At 48.6% G+C, this 19,427-nt stretch overlaps 1 protein-coding gene across 1 annotated transcript in view; it reads left to right on the forward strand.

Moving 5' to 3' along the window:
• Positions 1 to 19,427, forward strand: part of cntnap5a (contactin associated protein family member 5a) — a 90,843-nt gene extending 71,416 nt beyond the window's left edge. Inside the window, exons 16-24 of the mRNA XM_034561728.1 lie at positions 1,009 to 1,179; positions 1,979 to 2,197; positions 6,857 to 7,096; positions 9,728 to 9,961; positions 13,795 to 13,928; positions 14,473 to 14,564; positions 14,667 to 14,863; positions 17,301 to 17,375; positions 19,211 to 19,427. Of these exons, the coding sequence (XP_034417619.1) occupies positions 1,009 to 1,179; positions 1,979 to 2,197; positions 6,857 to 7,096; positions 9,728 to 9,961; positions 13,795 to 13,928; positions 14,473 to 14,564; positions 14,667 to 14,863; positions 17,301 to 17,375; positions 19,211 to 19,404 (1,556 nt within the window). The 3' untranslated portion in view covers positions 19,405 to 19,427. The remainder of the gene's footprint in view (positions 1 to 1,008; positions 1,180 to 1,978; positions 2,198 to 6,856; positions 7,097 to 9,727; positions 9,962 to 13,794; positions 13,929 to 14,472; positions 14,565 to 14,666; positions 14,864 to 17,300; positions 17,376 to 19,210) is intronic.

Raw genomic sequence — 19,427 nt, forward strand, 5'->3', positions numbered from 1 at the left:
CACTGGAACATGAAAGATGTTGTAGATATTTATTGCTTTGTGTCCCACAGTGAGCTGCGGACAAAGGGCAAGGGGAATTTTGTTTTAAACATTTTTTTTTAGTAGCTCATCTGCAGTCAAATGAAGTCCAGACCCCCCGCGGTGTTGTTCTAAAGTGGAGAGTTGTTCTCAAAGATGTCAAATGTTTAATGCACCAGACATCGAGAATGTTTCCCCCTGGCAGCAAAGTGTCCTTTTCATATGCTCGGGCTATTATATCGTGAATGTGTGAACATAAACTGTCATTATTGCAAATGATTGTGTGTCAAACTAGGGTTTCACAATTAATCGAATATGTTTACCCCAAAATCACGATTTTGGCTTAGTTTTGAATGTTATGTTGCGTAACGGAGAGCAGACGGGCGGCGCTCTTTGTTTCAATGTCAAAGCGCTATAAAACGTATCTCTAAAAATCAATTGACGATCACGAAAAAATAATCGTGGTTGTCGTTTTTTTTGGCCATAACCGTCAAACACGGCTGACAGAAGAAACATTTAATATATTCAGAGCTTCTCTTGTTGACTTTGTGAGCGTGCACTAAAAGAGAGAGTTCCTTTTCTTCGTCTTTACAGAGATAATCGTCGTTTTGCTGATGGATTAATGCTCTGAATCTCTTTAATAAAGATATTCCGCTCGTTTCTTTCGTACCGCAGTATCGAACAAAAGTTCTGCGTTCTCCAACAAAGCAGCTTTATTAAAAGGCCGACGCCATTATTTCGATCTGAAGGCCGTCTCGCCTCGCGTCGCCTGTCGGTTAAAACAATTAAACTGGAGGTAGAGGCGGACCGTGACCACTTCCTGTTTCACTCCAGGAGTCGGCACTGGGAACGCCGGTGGCCTTCGGCGTTTTTTCGTTAGCCGAGAAATAAAATGAGAAACAGACAAACGGAAGTTTTCTTGTTTGCGCAGCCTCCCTCCTTCCTTCCTTCCTCCCTTCCACTTTACTCTCATCCCTCCTTTCCTTCCAGAGTCTCTGTGGAACGCGGCGTCCTTCTACCAGGAGTCCTCCTACCTCTACTTCCCCACCCTGCAGGCCGAGCTCGCCTCGGACATCTCCTTCTACTTCAAGACGAGCGCTCCGTCGGGAGTGTTCCTGGAGAACCAGGGCCTCAAGGACTTCATCAGGGTGGAGCTCAGCTGTGAGTCAGAACCAAAGAGACGTGCACACCGAATGCCCCGACAACTGAATAAAAGAAGGAAGGAATAGCCAGACGTACATATAAGAAGCTGTCAGCGATATTTATGTTGCTGTTCTCAGAGGGAAATGTTAGCCGTAACGTAGTTGACAGTTCAATTTCTTTCCCGAGAAGCGTGCTGTCAGGTCCGCGTGATGTAGTCCTAATGACACTACATCGGGGGGGGGGGGGGGGGGGGGCGTGTACTTACTGCCCACGTCGTGAAGCCTGAAAGCCCTTCATGAACACGCCAGATGGAGGAGAAGATCTCCTGCTAGATTTACTGGAAGGAAGAAGGAGATAAAATCAGATGTTTATGCAAAAAGATTGACTTGTTTACACGAGCGCCAATAAAAGAAATACGCCGTAGTTGTAATTTTATTTGATTTTTTTTTTACGATTGCACTAAACAATCCGGTGGAGGGGGGGGGTACATGGTCTTCTGCATCCCTCAGCTGTGTCTTGTAGGTTCTCGGGATATTTGGAGCCATTATGTATTGGCGCAGCGTCCGAGACGTTGTGAAATATTGACGAGCTGTCAGCCGAAGCCCCCCCCCCCCCCCCCCCCCCCCCCCCCTCATAAATCTATTCAGGTCATCAAGTTTTCCCAGCAGGATTGTATCGCATTGCATCAGAAAGGGAGAATAGAGAAAGAGGAGCATAAGACACCTAATATCACATTCAGTCTGACCGTGTGTGTGTGTGTGTGTGTGTGTGTGCCCCCCCCCACCCCCCCCCCCCCCCCCCCCGACCGGCTGTCCAGCTCCCTCGGTGGTGACTTTCTCCTTTGATGTGGGAAACGGTCCAGCGGTCCTGACCGTGAAGTCCCACCTCCCTCTGAATGACAGGCAGTGGCACTACGTGAGGGCGGAGCGCAACGTGAAGGAGGCCTCGCTGCAGGTCGACCAGCTCCCGCTGCGCCTCCTGGAGGCTCCGGCTGACGGACACCTCCGCCTGCGGCTCAGCAGCCAGCTGTTTGTGGGTAGGCTTCGCTGTCGGGGCTCCTCTGCACCGCCTTGTTTCAAATTAATTGCAGTGAGATGTAAACACAACCTTGATGTATCACCGCCTCGCAGAAAGTCCGATATTCGCCGTCCTCTCGGCTCGGTTTGCTGATCTCCTGCAGCTCCCGAGGGAAATATCCGTCTCTTAAGCTGCTAAGTGCTCCGCTGTTGTCATCAGCTGGAGGCTAATTGTGTGTTTGTGTTGCTGCTGGTTGTACTGGAGGCTTTGACTGGGAACAGTGGCCCGCTGCTGCTTGCTCAGCGCGAGCCGAAACAGGAAATCTGTGGTCAGTTAAAACCGAAATCGATTGAGTCGATTGACGCCTTTTACATCGTTAAAATGAGAATGTTTATGCATCTGGAAAGGAAAGGTCCAGATGCCTTCATACAAAACTCAAATGCCATATGCACTTTTTAAAAAAAATGTGAGTTATTGAGGCTATAATTTCCTCCTCTCCGATCCGACCTTGAGGCGACCTTCAGGCGACCTTCAGGCGACCCTCTCTGAGCACGGCCGCGCCGAGCAGGAAAAGTTGCCGACATTCATTCTTTTTTTAAACGTGAACTTTGAAAGACGGCGTTCTCATTCTTCATTTTCCTCGCAGCTGAAACGCAGAGAAGAATTTCAGCTGACGATACAGTGAAAGAAATAAAATGATACAAACCGGCCTGTTAGCTGCTGTGAACAACTCCTGTATTTTATTTTTTGTTATTTTTTCATTATTGCTTTAGGAGCACGGCTGCAGTCTGTCTCCTCTCACATTTTTCCAACCCCCCCCCCCCCACCTGACATTTTAATGTGTCTCTTTAATAATACTCCAGCCCTCTGGAGGGGACAGACCCCATTTAAAAAATGTTCTCCATTTCACTGTAGGCCCACAGTTCATGCACTTAATGGGTCATTTACTTTCAGAAATAATTCTTCGGAGGAATGAAATGACGAACGGGGAGCGATGCTCCTCTGTTGATCTCAGAAGAACTTGTCATTAGTTGAAGACGTAATTATTTTCACAAGACGGGTTCATAGGTGGACTTTTATGACGTTCACTCAGAAGATCAATGTGATTATGCCGCCTATTGAGACTGTCCCTGCTTTTAAAACTGATTAGTAGTTTGGAAGAGAACATTTTATAAAGTTGTAAAAGAACATACAATATATATTCAGTTAAAAACACCATGTGTCTAAATGTAACCAAACAACCACTTCTGGCTTATTTTAGCTAAGACATTAATACATCCCAGGGTCATATGTTCCCATGTCTCTATGTTCCCATGTCTCTATGTTCCCATGTCTCTATGTTCCCATGTTTCTATGTTCCCATGTCTCTATGTTCCCATGTTTCTATGTTCCCATGTCTCTATGTTCCCATGTCTCTATGTTCCCATGTTTCTATGTTCCCATGTCTCTATGATCCCATGTCTCTATGTTCCCATGTCTCTATGTTCCCATGTCTCTATGTTCCCATGTCTCTATGTTCCCATGTCTCTATGTTCCCATGTCTCTATGTTCCCATGTCTCTATGTTCCCATGTTTCTATGTTCCCATGTCTCTATGATCCCATGTCTCTATGTTCCCATGTCTCTATGTTCCCATGTCTCTATGTTCCCATGTCTCTATGTTCCCATGTTTCTATGTTCCCATGTCTCTATGTTCCCATGTCTCTATGTTCCCATGTTTCTATGTTCCCATGTCTCTATGATCCCATGTCTCTATGTTCCCATGTCTCTATGTTCCCATGTCTCTATGTTCCCATGTCTCTATGTTCCCATGTTTCTATGTTCCCATGTCTCTATGTTCCCATGTCTCTATGTTCCCATGTCTCTATGTTCCCATGTCTCTATGTTCCAATGTCTCTATGTTCCCATGTTTCTATGTTCCCATGTTTCTATGTTCCCATGTCTCTATGTTCCCATGTCTCTATGTTCCCATGTTTCTATGTTCCCATGTTTCTATGTTCCCATGTCTCTATGTTCCCATGTCTCTATGTTCCAATGTCTCTATGTTCCCATGTCTCTATGTTCCCATGTCTCTATGTTCCCATGTTTCTATGTTCCCATGTTTCTATGTTCCCATGTCTCTATGTTCCCATGTCTCTATGTTCCCATGTTTCTATGTTCCCATGTTTCTATGTTCCCATGTCTCTATGTTCCCATGTCTCTATGTTCCCATGTCTCTATGTTCCCATGTCTCTATGTTCCCATGTCTCTATGTTCCAATGTCTCTATGTTCCCATGTCTCTATGTTCCCATGTCTCTATGTTCCCATGTTTCTATGTTCCCATGTTTCTATGTTCCCATGTCTCTATGTTCCCATGTCTCTATGTTCCCATGTTTCTATGTTCCCATGTTTCTATGTTCCCATGTCTCTATGTTCCCATGTTTCTATGTTCCCATGTCTCTATGTTCCCATGTTTCTATGTTCCCATGTTTCTATGTTCCCATGTCTCTATGTTCCCATGTCTCTATGTTCCCATGTTTCTATGTTCCCATGTCTCTATGTTCCCATGTCTCTATGTTCCCATGTTTCTATGTTCCCATGTCTCTATGTTCCCATGTCTCTATGTTCCCATGTTTCTATGTTCCCATGTTTCTATGTTCCCATGTTTCTATGTTCCCATGTCTCTATGTTCCCATGTTTCTATGTTCCCATGTCTCTATGTTCCCATGTCTCTATGTTCCCATGTTTCTATGTTCCCATGTTTCTATGTTCCCTGGGTCATATGTTCCCTGTGTCATATGTTCCCTGTGTCATATGTTCTCTGGGTCATATGTTCCCTGTGTCATATGTTCTCTGGGTCATATGTTCTCTGGGTCATATGTTCTCTGGGTCATATGTTCTCTGGGTCATATGTTCCCTGTGTCATATGTTCTCTGGGTCATATGTTCTCTGGGTCATATGTTCTCTGGGTCATATGTTCCCTGTGTCATATGTTCTCTGGGTCATATGTTCCCTGGGTCATATGTTCTCTGGGTCATATGTTCTCTGGGTCATATGTTCTCTGGGTCATATGTTCTCTGGGTCATATGTTCCCTGGGTCATATGTTCCCTGTGTCATATGTTCCCTGGGTCATATGTTCTCTGGGTCATATGTTCCCTGTGTCATATGTTCCCTGTGTCATATGTTCCCTGGGTCATATGTTCTCTGGGTCATATGTTTTCTATGTTCCCATGTTTCTATGTTCCCATGTTTCTATGTTCCCATGGTCATATCATTATCCGTTGTTCCTAATGTCCTGTATTCAAGAGTTATGTTACCAGAGACCTATGTTCTGTGTGTCTTGTGTTCTGAGGGTCCAATGTTTCCAGGGTCCTGTATCCCAGGGTCATATGTTACCCAGGGTCATAGGTTCCTATGGTCATTTATTCCAGAGTCCCAAGTCTCCAGTATCTCAGAGTCCTGTTCCCAGGGTTCTATGTTCCCAAGGTCATATACGCCGAGGGTCTTATATCCCAGGGTCCTATGCTTCGAGGGGTCCTATATCCCAGAATGCTGTGGTCCCAGAGTCATATGTTCCCACGGTCCTGTGTTCACAGGGTCTTCTATTCAAGGGTCCAATATTCCCAGGTTCTTGTATTCAAGGGTCCAATATTCCCAGGTTCTTGTATTCAAGGGTCCTATCTTCCCAGGGTCCTCTGTTCACAGGGTCTTCTATTCAAGGGTCCAATATTCCCAGGTTCTTGTATTCAAGGGTCCTATCTTCCCAGGGTCCTCTGTTTCCAGGGTACTATTTTCCCAGATCCCTTCATTCCAGGGTCCTCAAAGTAGGAGGTTGACCGGGCCTATGTTTGCAGTTCTAATAGCAAAAGAACAAAAGAAGACCAACATTTCGAAATGCAGTTTGAATGATTAAAAATCCACTCGACCCCTGTGGAGAAACCTCAGGGAAACTGTCTTAGCCACAATTCCGAGGGTGTATGTTTCAAGGAGCGTAACATCAGTCGGCTGCAAACTGCAGGCGGCCGACTTCAACATATTGACCCGGGAGAAACACACATTGAACATTTGACCCAGGTAAGAAACACCGCTGACCGCATGATACCCTTTGAAAGGTCTTGTCAATCTGTCATATTAAGAGGATATTGAGCCGGAGAACACAGAACCCTGGGAACAAAGACGCACTCCGGAAACGGAAATGACCTTTTGTTTGTCCATCAGCAGGCAGCACACACACTGGTAGAAAAGGCCATTAAAGCCCCCTGATGCAATACCGTGAGCATGTATGATGCCAGGAGACACGCCTTCTCCTGCTTGATATTACCTCTGGTAACATATGGAACCCCTGCTGTTAGTTCCATCGACATCTACCACGAGACTTATCCCTCACGGGATCGTGAAGGGGAATTATACCCAACTGGTCGCCTTTGTTGTGTTGTATTACGGGATAAATTAGAGGCATAATGACAATGTGATCCGTCTCCCACCTCTTACGAAGCAGTAATGATCAGCTGTTCTCGGTGTTTTCCATGTGCATCTCACAGTGGTGTTTTTATATTTAGTCATAATTCGATTTCACGCGCTCCAGTGCCAACGAGAGAAGCGCTAGACTGGAAATGAAGTCGATGTTTCGCCTTAAAGGGAATAAAACCATCAAAGATGCATCTGAGCACAGCTGTTCTCACCCCTCTCTACACACAGGAGGAACGGCGTCCCAGCAGAGAGGCTTCCTGGGCTGCATCCGGACTCTGACCGTCAACGGCGTGCACTTTGACCTGGAGGAGAGGGCCAAGATGACGCCGGGCGTGACCTCCGGTTGCCCCGGCTACTGCAGCGGCTCCACCAGCCTCTGCCACAACCGGGGGCGGTGCGTGGAGAAGAGCAACGGCTACGTGTGCGACTGCTCCCAGTCGGCCTACGGGGGCACCACCTGTAACCAAGGTGAGCCCCCCCCCCCGCCCCCCCCCCCCCCCCCCCCCCCCCTCCCAAGATCGACGGCAAAAAAAAAAGATAAGCTCCCCTCGCTTTATTGTGATTAAACGGGTTAATGCAGATTACGACAAATAAATAATCGATCTTCGCCAAGGTTATCCCGTCGCGGCCGGCGTCGATAAAAATGCGAGCGATGCCAGAGGCAATTAATACTTGTCCTGGCTCCAGGCTCCCAAGAACATTTAAAATGCATTAGACCAAATTATCTCCTACGAGCACAGACGCCGAGGCCTCCGCCAGAGCAGCCGGCGCGGCAGACAGATCATATATGTAGAGGGATATAGTTTTGAGGTCGGGGGAGATTTCTCTCCCGATTCTGGCGTGCGAATGTGACAGACCGACACTGCGGTGTTTACTCTGTTTCCTCTTGCTCAGTGTGTCGATTGTAAAAAAAGTGGCGCCCGGGCCGGGATGCAGTTAATCCGAACTGATGTTCGGAGATATTTTCTTTCCTTGGATCTCACCGCGGTTAGCTGTGTTGTTGTGGTGCCTCTCAGACAACCAGTAGGTCATACGCTCCCCTTTGGTCCGTGTCTCTATGGGAGTTAAGCTTTTCAGATGTGTGATAGTATGAAGGCAGATGTGTAAGGCTCTGAAGTTCTGACATTATGAAAGTGCTTCACTTTAAAAGCAAAAGGTAGATAAATACGTCACCCGGTAATGATATAAAGCAGTTGCCTGGAGATTATGCTACTCGATCTAAGCTAATGACAAAGTGCCCTTCAGCCAGCAGGGGGCGACTCCTCTGGTTGTATAGAAGTCTATGCTTCATGTGTTAAAGCTGCATTCTCTCTCCTGACCACCAGGGGGCGACTCCTCTGGTTGTATAGAAGTCTATGCTTCATGTGTTAAAGCTGCATTCTCTCTCCTGACCACCAGGGGGCGACTCCTCTGGTTGTATAGAAGTCTATGCTTCATGTGTTAAAGCTGCATCCTCTCTACTGACCACCAGGGGGCGACTCCTCTGGTTGTATAGAAGTATATGCTTCATGTGTTAAAGCTGCATTCTCTCTACTGACCACCAGCGGGCGACTCCTCTGGTTGTATAGAAGTATATGCTTCATGTGTTAAAGCTGCATTCTCTCTACTGACCACCAGCGGGCGACTCCTCTGGTTGTATAGAAGTATATGCTTCATGTGGTAAAGCTGCATTCTCTCTCCTGACCACCAGGGGGCGACTCCTCTGGTTGTATAGAAGTCTATGCTTCACGTGTTAAAGCTGCATTCTCTCTCCTGACCACCAGGGGGCGACTCCTCTGGTTGTATAGAAGTCTATGCTTCATGTGTTAAAGCTGCATTCTCTCTCCTGACCACCAGGGGGCGACTCCTCTGGTTGTATAGAAGTCTATGCTTCATGTGTTAAAGCTGCATCCTCTCTACTGACCACCAGGGGGCGACTCCTCTGGTTGTATAGAAGTATATGCTTCATGTGTTAAAGCTGCATTCTCTCTACTGACCACCAGCGGGCGACTCCTCTGGTTGTATAGAAGTATATGCTTCATGTGTTAAAGCTGCATTCTCTCTACTGACCACCAGCGGGCGACTCCTCTGGTTGTATAGAAGTATATGCTTCATGTGGTAAAGCTGCATTCTCTCTCCTGACCACCAGGGGGCGACTCCTCTGGTTGTATAGAAGTCTATGCTTCACGTGTTAAAGCTGCATTCTCTCTCCTGACCACCAGGGGGCGACTCCTCTGGTTGTATAGAAGTCTATGCTTCACGTGTTAAAGCTGTATTCTCTCTACTGACCACCAGGGGGCGACGCCTCTGGTTGTATAGAAGTCTATGCTTCATGTGTTAAAGCTGCATTCTCTCTCATGACCACCAGGGGGCGACTCCTCTGGTTGTATAGAAGTATGTGCTTCATGTGTTAAAGCTGCATTCTCTCTACTGACCACCAGGGGGCGACTCCTCTGGTTGTATAGAAGTCTACGCTTCATGTGTTAAAGCTGCATTCTCTCTACTGACCACCAGGGGGCGACTCCTCTGGTTGTATAGAAGTCTACGCTTTATGTGTTAAAGCTGCGGGTCTACAAGGTGATTGACAGGTTGCTACCACGTCGTTGTTTAGACTTTATAAAAGTCATTATTTAGCGTTCCACCCTCTTGTGTCACTTCCTAAAAAAGAAAATCGCAGGGTATAATAAAAAAAAAGTCTTGTGCACACGATCAGCTCCTCCGTTTCATTTCCCTCCATAAAAGAACACGCTCTGCAAAGATGGATCGTAGCTACGCGGTAAATATACAGTAAATGCCCAGAGAGTTATTGTGTACCTGCACACACACACACACACACACACACACACACACACACACACACACACCAATACATCTCTGAAGAAAGACATCGTTGCCCTACCTTGAGCTACTCTACCCGTCGGGCACAAACTTCTTCTCACCCCACTTTTGATTGAGTTGTGTTGATTTATTTTATATCTCGAGGCGTAACTGCGTCGACGTTTCAACATCTGGAGGCTGCGAGCCGGGTTTCAATCTTTCAATCTGGTTGTAACGGCGCCGCCGGCTCCTCTTCTTCTTCTTCTTCTTCTTCTTTTGTTTTTTTTCTCTACCCCTCTGCAGAGGTGTCGGTGTCCTTCGACACGGAGTCCTCGGTGACCTACACCTTCCAGGAGCCCTTCTCGGTGATGCAGAACAGACGCTCGCAGGCCTCCAGCGTGTCGGCGGAGAGGAGCAGCAGCAGCCGGGCCAGAGAGGACGTGGCCTTCAGCTTCGTCACCTCCCAGAGGCCGGCCATGCTGCTCGCTGTCAGCACCTTCAGCCAGCAGTACATCGCCGTCATCCTGGCCAAGAACGGTACGCACACTCATGACATGATGGTGTGAAAGAAAAGGACCTGCTGCGCAGTAATAACTCACGGCGGTGACATATATATATATATATATATACATATATATATATATATATATATATATATATATATATATGTCACCGCCAGCCTGTGGGGAGATCATGCGTTCAATTGAGTGTGTGTGTGTGTCTGTCCGAGGCTAATCCCTCATATTTCTGAACCCAGGAGGATAATATTTAGTGTACTCATTTATGACTTTCTGGACCTCTCGTGGTTGCGGTGACTGTTTTACACCGGCGTGGACTCTAGGGGGCGCTAGTGATCGCCTTTCCTTGTTACGTTCTTTGAACGTGACGTGTAGCTTACTGTAACTTAGCCGGTTAGATTTAGCTGCTGTCGGCAAACACGTCGTCTTCCAGCGATGCTGCTGACAGCCACAGTTTTATGATGACGTCATCATCATCATCATCATCATCATCAGAGGTTTGGTGAGAATCATATGGTTTGACGGTGATGTAATGACGGTCGTCTCTATTTAGTTTTTTATGTTGCCAATTAGTGGATTCACTCACAGGGATGAAGGAAATTAATTTATTTTGTATAATTGTGGAATCAAATCATTGGACTTTGCTGACCTTTAACAGTTAGCAGGCCGCCGCCCCGACAGCGCTGATCTTTTTGAGGTGGACGGAGAGCCGGAAGGGTCAAAAAAAAAAAAAAAAAATGGAGGTCGCGTGTCGCCGTTAGCCGGTCGCTTCCCTTAAATGAACCTCCTCTGTCCTGATGCACAAAGAGAGATCGCTCTCACGTGTTTCTTGGAATAACGAGTCACATTTAATGCAGTTATTTAACGCCCAGAGGAGCGGCGCCGCGTCGTTAGCTGCAGCTCGACTGGATGTCAAGACAACGACAAAAACCGGGTCGAAGCAGGCAGTCCAAAAAAAACTCTGTTTCTCTCTCGCGAGCTGACACAATCGTGTCACCATGGTTACCGGATCATCTCCTTGCATAATTACACGGGAGATTGCTTCCCTTTGACAAGCGGGTCCACTTTACATTCGCGCCGCAATCGAGATACGCCAGACTTCACTCGGAGAGCGCCATTTATTTTTTAGGGGGGGGGGAAGAATCCACTTTAATGAATCAATCATATCCCCATTGCACTCGAGTAACCAAAGTAGGGGGGTTGGGAGGTATGGGGGAGGGGGGGGGGGGGGGGGGGGGGGGGGGGGGGGGGGGGGGGTTACCTCTACAAGAACTGATTGCAAGGACATGTGCAGATTCGCCCGTCAAAACGTTGTGCGAGGCGCGGGGCGTCTCGAGGAGTCCGGGGGCCACTTAATTAACACGTTGGTGAAATCTCAAGTGTGTTCTCGGGGCGGCGAGCGGCGGACGTGCTCCTCGCGGGCGTGAACACAACACCGGGGGGCGCCACACGCACAACGTGATGAAGCTTAATGGAATGATTTGGACTCATCTGGAGGTCCGAGTCGGTCCAGATGCTCCATGGAGACCGGTGTTGTTCAGGAAGGAAAAGATTTGGTAACGAGGAAGAAAAAGAGGCCGCCGCCATCGTGTGTGTCACCCACAGACACCCACACAGACAGGCAGACAGACAGACAGGCAGACAGACAGGCACACAGACAGACAGACAGACACACAGACAGACAGGCACACAGACAGACAGACAGGCACACAGACAGACAGACAGACACACAGGCACACAGACAGACAGACAGACAGACACACAGGCACACAGACAGACAGACAGACAGGCACACAGACAGACAGACAGACACACAGGCAGACAGACAGACACACAGACAGATAGACACACAGGCACACAGACAGACAGACAGGCAGACAGGCACACAGACAGACAGGCACACAGACAGACAGGCAGACAGGCACACAGACAGACAGGCACACAGACAGACAGACAGACAGGCAGACAGGCACACAGACAGACAGGCACACAGACAGACAGACACACAGGCAGACAGACAGACAGACAGGCAGACAGGCACACAGACAGACAGGCACACAGACCGACAGACAGACAGACAGACACAGACACACAGGCAGGCAGGCAAGCAGACAGACACACAGACAGACAGACAGACACACAGGCAGACAGACAGACAGACAGACAGGCACACAGACAGACAGACAGACACACAGGCAGACAGACAGACACAGACACACAGACAGACAGACACACAGGCACACAGACAGACAGACAGGCAGACAGGCACACAGACAGACAGGCACACAGACAGACAGACAGACAGGCAGACAGGCACACAGACAGACAGGCACACAGACAGACAGACAGACAGGCAGACAGGCACACAGACAGACAGGCACACAGACAGACAGACACACAGGCAGACAGACAGACAGACAGGCACACAGACACACAGGCACACAGACCGACAGACAGACAGACAGACACAGACACACAGGCAGGCAGGCAAGCAGACAGACACACAGACAGACAGACAGACACACAGGCAGACAGACAGACAGACAGACAGGCAGGCACACAGACAGACAGACATACAGACAGACAGACAGACAGACAGGCAGGCACACAGACATACAGACAGACAGACATACAGACAGAACAAACTCAAAAAAGACCCGATTGGACTGAAGCTCCTCTTTGAGTGTGAACGTGTTCCTCCTCATAAACCGGTCCCCCCCCCCCCCCCCCCTCCCTCACCCGGAGTATTTCCCAAGACGGGCCTCCGAGCCGCGAGCCGACTCTCTCCCGAACTTCCGGGTCGCTCGTCCCCCTCCAAGTCCCTCCGTGGCGGTTGTAAAGCAACAGAACTGGCGTGTGTTCCCCGGCTCTCTCCGTTGAACAACCTGCAGAGAAACACTTCATCCACGGCGACCTTCGCCTGCGGGCGGCGCTCCGGGGATTTGAAATGAATCACTACGGCAGAGCCCTTCACCTGCAGGCCGGGAATTGTAATATTGACCCGGCTCCACTTGACAATGCATAGCTATCTGACTGTTTGATCTGGCGGCCATTGTGTGTGGGAGGAACACTGAGCACATATTGACTTTTACCTTTTTTTTTTTGCTGTGTGGGAACGAAAGGTCTCAGAGATAAATATTTGCATCTCTCAAAAGGCAATTGAAGAAGTTTAGATATAGCGGTCTATTTATATAAAAAAAAAATATATATATATATACAGTATATATGCAGCCCACATCATTCCGGTAAATCAGTATATATATATATATAAATTCAATTGTTAGATAGACTGTCTTGTCATTGCAAATACATAAAGTCCTGCAGCTCCATGGAAACAGCATCATCGTGGCGAGAAGCTGTGTCTTTTGTGGCGTATTAAACATTTACAATGCCGTAAGTCATTAAAAAAAAACAGTTAAAAAAAAAAAATTCAATATATATATATATATATCAAACATTTCTCCAAGTGCCCAAAAAGTGTTGCTGATGTTGTAAAGATAAATGTGTATATCGAGCTACCCTCACAGCCCCTCAGTTGTCACGTGACCGTCGGGCTCAGGAGAATCCATCGTGGTTTCCCAGTTTGCGCCGCAGAGCTCCGAATTTTATGTTTTTTACAGAATCCGGTTAAAGACAACGTTTTTTTTTTTTTTTTTAATGAAATATTCATCGCGCGCGATGTGTTTCGAGGGGGAAAAAGGTGAAAACATCTGACGGTAATGATGTTTTGTTTTTTTTTCCCAGCTTCCGGCTGGGATTAAACGGTGTAGTCGTTGGCGGTTGTTCAAAGAAAACGTGCTTTTCATGCTTCAGAGGAGCGCTGACGTGTCTTTTCCTGCTTCGTGTGTGCAGGCAGTCTGCAGATCTGGTACCACCTCCAGACCGACAGGAGCCCCGACGTCTTCAGCCCCGTCGCGGCCAACATGGCGGACGGACGGCTGCACCGGATCAGGATCCACCGGGTGGGGAAGAACCTCTACGTGCAGGTACGAGAAGCTCTCGGCCGTCTTTTGTGATATCGTCGTTGTGGCAAAACTGACTGGAAATACACAAGATCTGGTTTGGAGATAAAATAACATTCCCTCCTCACGGCTGGTTATTAACCTCCTCGATTACCGCGTGACAGGTTGTTGACACGCAAATTATTATTGTATTTTTTTTAATGGAGTCTGGCGCGGTGCTCAGGGCTGCATTACCTCACAGCATCACCAGCTCAGCCAACAACAACAACAACAAAAACAGTGAAAACCCGTTATCTTCACTCTGTGGGCGTTTTAGTTTTCTTTTAAGTGGACGCGATCAAAATCACTGCAGTGTTTTTATTGTTGAGAGTTAAGTGACGCAACTGAGTCAGCATAGGGGGGGGGGGGGGGGGGGTCTAAACCACTTCAGAGCTCACCGTGGGCGGGTTTGGGTGTCATGACGCCGGAGAGAGTCTGGATCCATAATGTGTTGAAACGCTGGCGTTGGGTTCAGGTTTCTGGTAATTGCCTCGTTATTTAGATTTTTCTCTCTCTCTCTCTCCACCAGATCGACCAGGACGTCCACAGGAAGTACAGCCTGTCGTCTGAGGCGGAGCTGATCTCCATCAGGTCCCTGACGTTGGGCAAAGTCACCGGTAAGTCCTCCCGCGGCCGCTCGCCGGTCCGCCGCCGGTCTCTCTGGTCAACGCCTGCCCGTCTGTAACGGCGTGCGGCGTCTCCTCCTCTGTCCTCAGCGGGGAGCGAGCGCCTGGACGAGGAGGCCACGCTGGCGGCCTCCCGGGGCTTCGTGGGCTGCCTCTCCTCGGTGCAGTTCAACCACGTCGCCCCGCTGAAGGCGGCGCTCACCAACCGCGGGAGCTCGTTGGTCACCGTGAGGGGGCCGCTGGTGCAGTCCAACTGCGGAGCGCTGGCGGAGTCCACCTCGCACACGCTGCAGGGTCAGAACACACACACACACACACACACACACACTCACACAGACACACACACACTCACAGACACACACACACACACACACACACACACACAGACACACACACTCACAGACACAAACACACACAGACAGACACACACACACACTCACAGACACACACACACACACTCACAGACACACACACACACACTCACAGACACACACACACACACTCACACAGACACACACACACTCACAGACACACACACACTCACACAGACACAAACACACACTCACACTCACACAGACACAAACACACACACAGACACACACACACAGACACACACACTCACAGACACACACACTCACAGACACACACACTCACAGACACACACACACTCACAGACACACACACTCACACACACACAGACACACTCACACACACACAGACACACTCACAGACACACTCACACACTCACACAGACACACACACTCACAGACACACACACTCACAGACACAAACACACACAGACACACACACACACTCAGACACACACACACACACTCACAGACACACACACACTCAGACACACACACACTCACAGACACACACACTCACAGACACACACACACACACACTCACACACACACAGACACACACTCACAGACACACACTCACAGACACACACTCACAGACACACTCAGACACACACACACACTCACACACTCACACAGACACACACTCACAGACACACACACACACACACTCACACAGACACACACACGGACTTACACACACACACTGACACGCCCACTCACACACACGCACTCACACACACGCTCTCACACTCACACGACCCACTCACTCACTCATACACACACACACTCTCACACACACTCTCACACACTTCATGATTGTTGAAATGTCACCTGAATAATAAGCGAGCTAAACTTCTTTTTGTTCTAGTTTTCTGCGCGTGAGACGAGAAAGCTGAAAGTTCCCAAACTAATTAATTAGTTGACGCTCAAAAATATTTCCAGTTTTTTATTCTCTAGTAAAAACATATTCTGGTTTCAGCTTCTCAAATATGAGGCTCTGATCTGCAGCTTTTCTTTATGTACAATACTTCAAAAAAGCCCTTATTTCTTATTGGGAATATTCTAGACTTCATTAGATGCTACAAAGGGGCGATAGCCATCCCCGCAGACTGAGGGTTCGATTCCCGGGCCGGACGTTTGCGTGTCCTCCTTTGCGTTAATGGTTGTGGGTCTTTATCTCACGACATGATCAGGCCTCATGTCAGCTGGGATCAGCTCCCGACCCCCGAACAGGATAAGCGGTTAAAAAGATAATGCGGTTTATTGATAATGCCGGATCCACGGGATTAGGGATGGATCGGATGAGAATTTAGCGCCCCCCCCCCCCCACACACACACAACCCTCGTTGTCCACTTCCTCCTTACGATCTGATCACTCTGTAAAAAAAAAAGGTGAACTCCCGTTGAGCTTTATGAGCAACACGCGGCACCGCGGTGATCAATCCCGGTGAAGAAGTGACCTAGTTTATGAAAAAAAACAGAAGATAAAATAGCTGCTATAACCCCCCCCCCCCCCCCCACCAAAAGCGGAGCTTTCAGTCTAATCTGCCTCCTGTTGAGCTTTTCACTTGTAACTTGTGAATTGAATTTCCGTCTCTCTCCGAAAGCCGACACATTGCAGCTGTTCTGTCGACTGCAATTTCAACACTTACCAATGGAGCCGTCGACGCCTTAACGGTGACACAAATGCATTTTATTTATTTGTTTACAGCAGTTTATGGTTCGAGATCATTAAAAAAAAAAAAAAAAAAACTACGATTTGACTTGAAAACCGCGACATGTATAAATATATAAATATACATCCTAAAACCGTGAATACATTCGTCAGACGGCGTCCTAATTGTCCCGTCTGTCGAGGCGCCAGATTGAGCCGATGAGATTCTCTCATTTAGAGGAGAAATTATGTTCCTTATGTTACAGGAAACAGACGCTCGCGTCGGGGCTCATTCGGCGCGACGCCTTGACGTCGTCATCGTCTCGTGGTCCGGGCGTTGAGGGGAAGAGCGCCGCAGAGTCATCGCTCGCCCACTAAATGTTCTCTTGCACTTACGCACAGGGGGGAAGAAGCCTGCAGAGGAATAACAAAACCTCTTTCTTCTTCGACCTTTCTCCCGATCCCGTCTGCGTGTGGAAAATCATCTCCAAAACAAACAACCCCCGAAAGGGGAAAAGATAACATGTGTTACCGCTCTGCAACCGGCTCTTTTAACAGATGCATACAGACGGATCTTATCACAGCCCGTTTAGCAGCAGCAGGAGGAGACGGGGTCCGGGTCAGAGAAAACATACCTGTGGTTATAAAAACAGACCAGCAGAGGGTCCACGTTAATGCCGGGTTCATTTGTCTGCTTCTGCTCCTTCAGATCAAACGGTAACAGCCAATAAAGACAAGGAGCAGCACGGCGGCAGCACCCAGAAGGATCTGGTCGTGATCGCAGGTCTGTTGCTCTCATCTCGCCTCCCGACTGTCTGTTGTCTTTCGCTCTGTTCGCCTCCATCTTGATTCTCCTTTTTCTTTCTTCTCCCGGTCTCTGGATAGCTTCAACTTAGCTCGGGTTCATTTTCATCACTGCCACTAACAGCTTTGTTATGACGGTGACGGTGATGATGATGGTGATGGTGACGATGATGGTGGTGATGATGATGTTTGAGGATTTCTTTGTGCTTTCTGAATGGGGAAACGTTGCTTTGTATTTTCTCTTTTCACAATGTCTCTGACAAAAGAAAAAGCCCCCGAGCTGATCAGCGTGAGGCAAATAAAATCATTGACAGGAATAATTTAACATGTTGGTAAAATACCATGTAAAGTACAGGGGGTCGAGGGGTACAGGGGATACGGGGGTACAGGGGGCAGAGGGTTACAGGGGGTAGAGGGTTACAGGGGGTAGAGGGCGTACAGGGGGTAGAGGGCGTACAAGGGGTAGATGGGTTACAAGGGTACAGGGGTTACAGGGGGTAGAGGGCGTACAGGGGGTAGATAGGTTACAGGGTGTAGAGGGGTACAGGGGATAGAGGGCGTACAGGGGGTAGATGGGTTACAGGGGTTAGAGGGGTACAGGAGGTAGAGGGGTACATGGGATACAAGGGTTACAGGGGGTAGAGGGTTACAAGGGGTAGTAGATGGGTACAAGGGGTAGAGGGGTACATGGGATATGGGGGTACAGGGGGTAGATGGTTACAAGGGGTAGATGGGTACAGGGGGTAGATGGGTTACAGGGGGTAGAGGGGTACAGGGGGTAGAGTGCGTACAAGGGGTAGAGGGTTACAAGGGGTAGAGGGGTACAGGGGGTAGAGGGAAGCAGGGGGTAGAGGGCGTACAGGAGGTAGATGGGTTACAGGGGTACAGGGGGTAGAGGGAAGCAGGGGGTAGAGGGCGTACAGGGGGTAGATGGGGTACAGGGGGTAGAGGGCGTACAGGGGGTAGATGGGTTACAGGGTGTAGAGGGGTACAGGGGATAGAGGGCGTACAGGGGGTAGAGGGTTACAAGGGGTAGAGGGGTACAGGGGGTAGATGGGTTACAGGGGGTAGATGGGTACAGGAGGTAGAGGGTTACAAGGGTTAGAGGGGTACACGGGGTAGATGGGTACAGGAGGTAGAGGGTTACAAGGGTTAGAGGGGTACAGAGGGTAGATGGGTTACAGGGGGTACAAGGCGTACAGGGGGTAGATGGATTACAGGGGGTAGAGGGTTACAAGGGGTAGAGAGGTACAGGGGTTAGAGGTGTAATTGCCTCCAGGGGGAGTTGGTGGATAAGTGTTGAATTTTGCAACAGGAGCCCGAGAGTCTCATCAACACCCGAAACACATTAAACAGCCTAAGCTCCAGCTCATTAGGAGAGGCTGTGATATTGTGACTCGATACAGACACAGTATTCATCATACCATCATATCTTAGGCGAGTAAATGGATACCAGTGAATTTACAGATGATCCAGAGTTCATGTGCAATTAGTCTGGGTTCTTCACCAATGGATTTCATTTCTTTGATTTTGAAGTAACTTTTGAGTAAGAAAACCCTCGTAAAAAAAAATTATATATATCACCTAACAAAGTCCCCATTCATTTAAAAAAATGGATATGACCATCGTGAATTATTTTACTCCCCGTTGGCGAGACGTTTTTCACAAGAAACCATTTCTTCATTTTGACGAACACTCGGGTGGCGTTCGTGCTGGTCACGTTTGATGAGTCTGACTCGTACGATCCAGACGAGAGCTCGTGAACTCGCGTGAGAGTTAGCGTCCACTAATGCATCTGCCCTGCTGTGTCCTCAGGTGTGGTCACGGCGGTGGTCTTCATCGCCGTGTGCGCCCTGGCTGTGATAAGCCGCCTCCTCTACCAGCAGCGGCGGGCCCAGAGGAGCGCCGGCATCAAAGAGGAGAACCGGCTCGGCATGTACACGGACTACAGGACAGAGCTGCACCTGCACAACTCGGTCAGGGAGAACATGAAGGAGTTCTACATCTGACTGCGTGGACAGGAAAGCCACGG

This window comes from Cyclopterus lumpus, chromosome 21 (assembly GCF_009769545.1).
Source record: "Cyclopterus lumpus isolate fCycLum1 chromosome 21, fCycLum1.pri, whole genome shotgun sequence".
Taxonomy (NCBI): domain Eukaryota; kingdom Metazoa; phylum Chordata; class Actinopteri; order Perciformes; family Cyclopteridae; genus Cyclopterus; species Cyclopterus lumpus.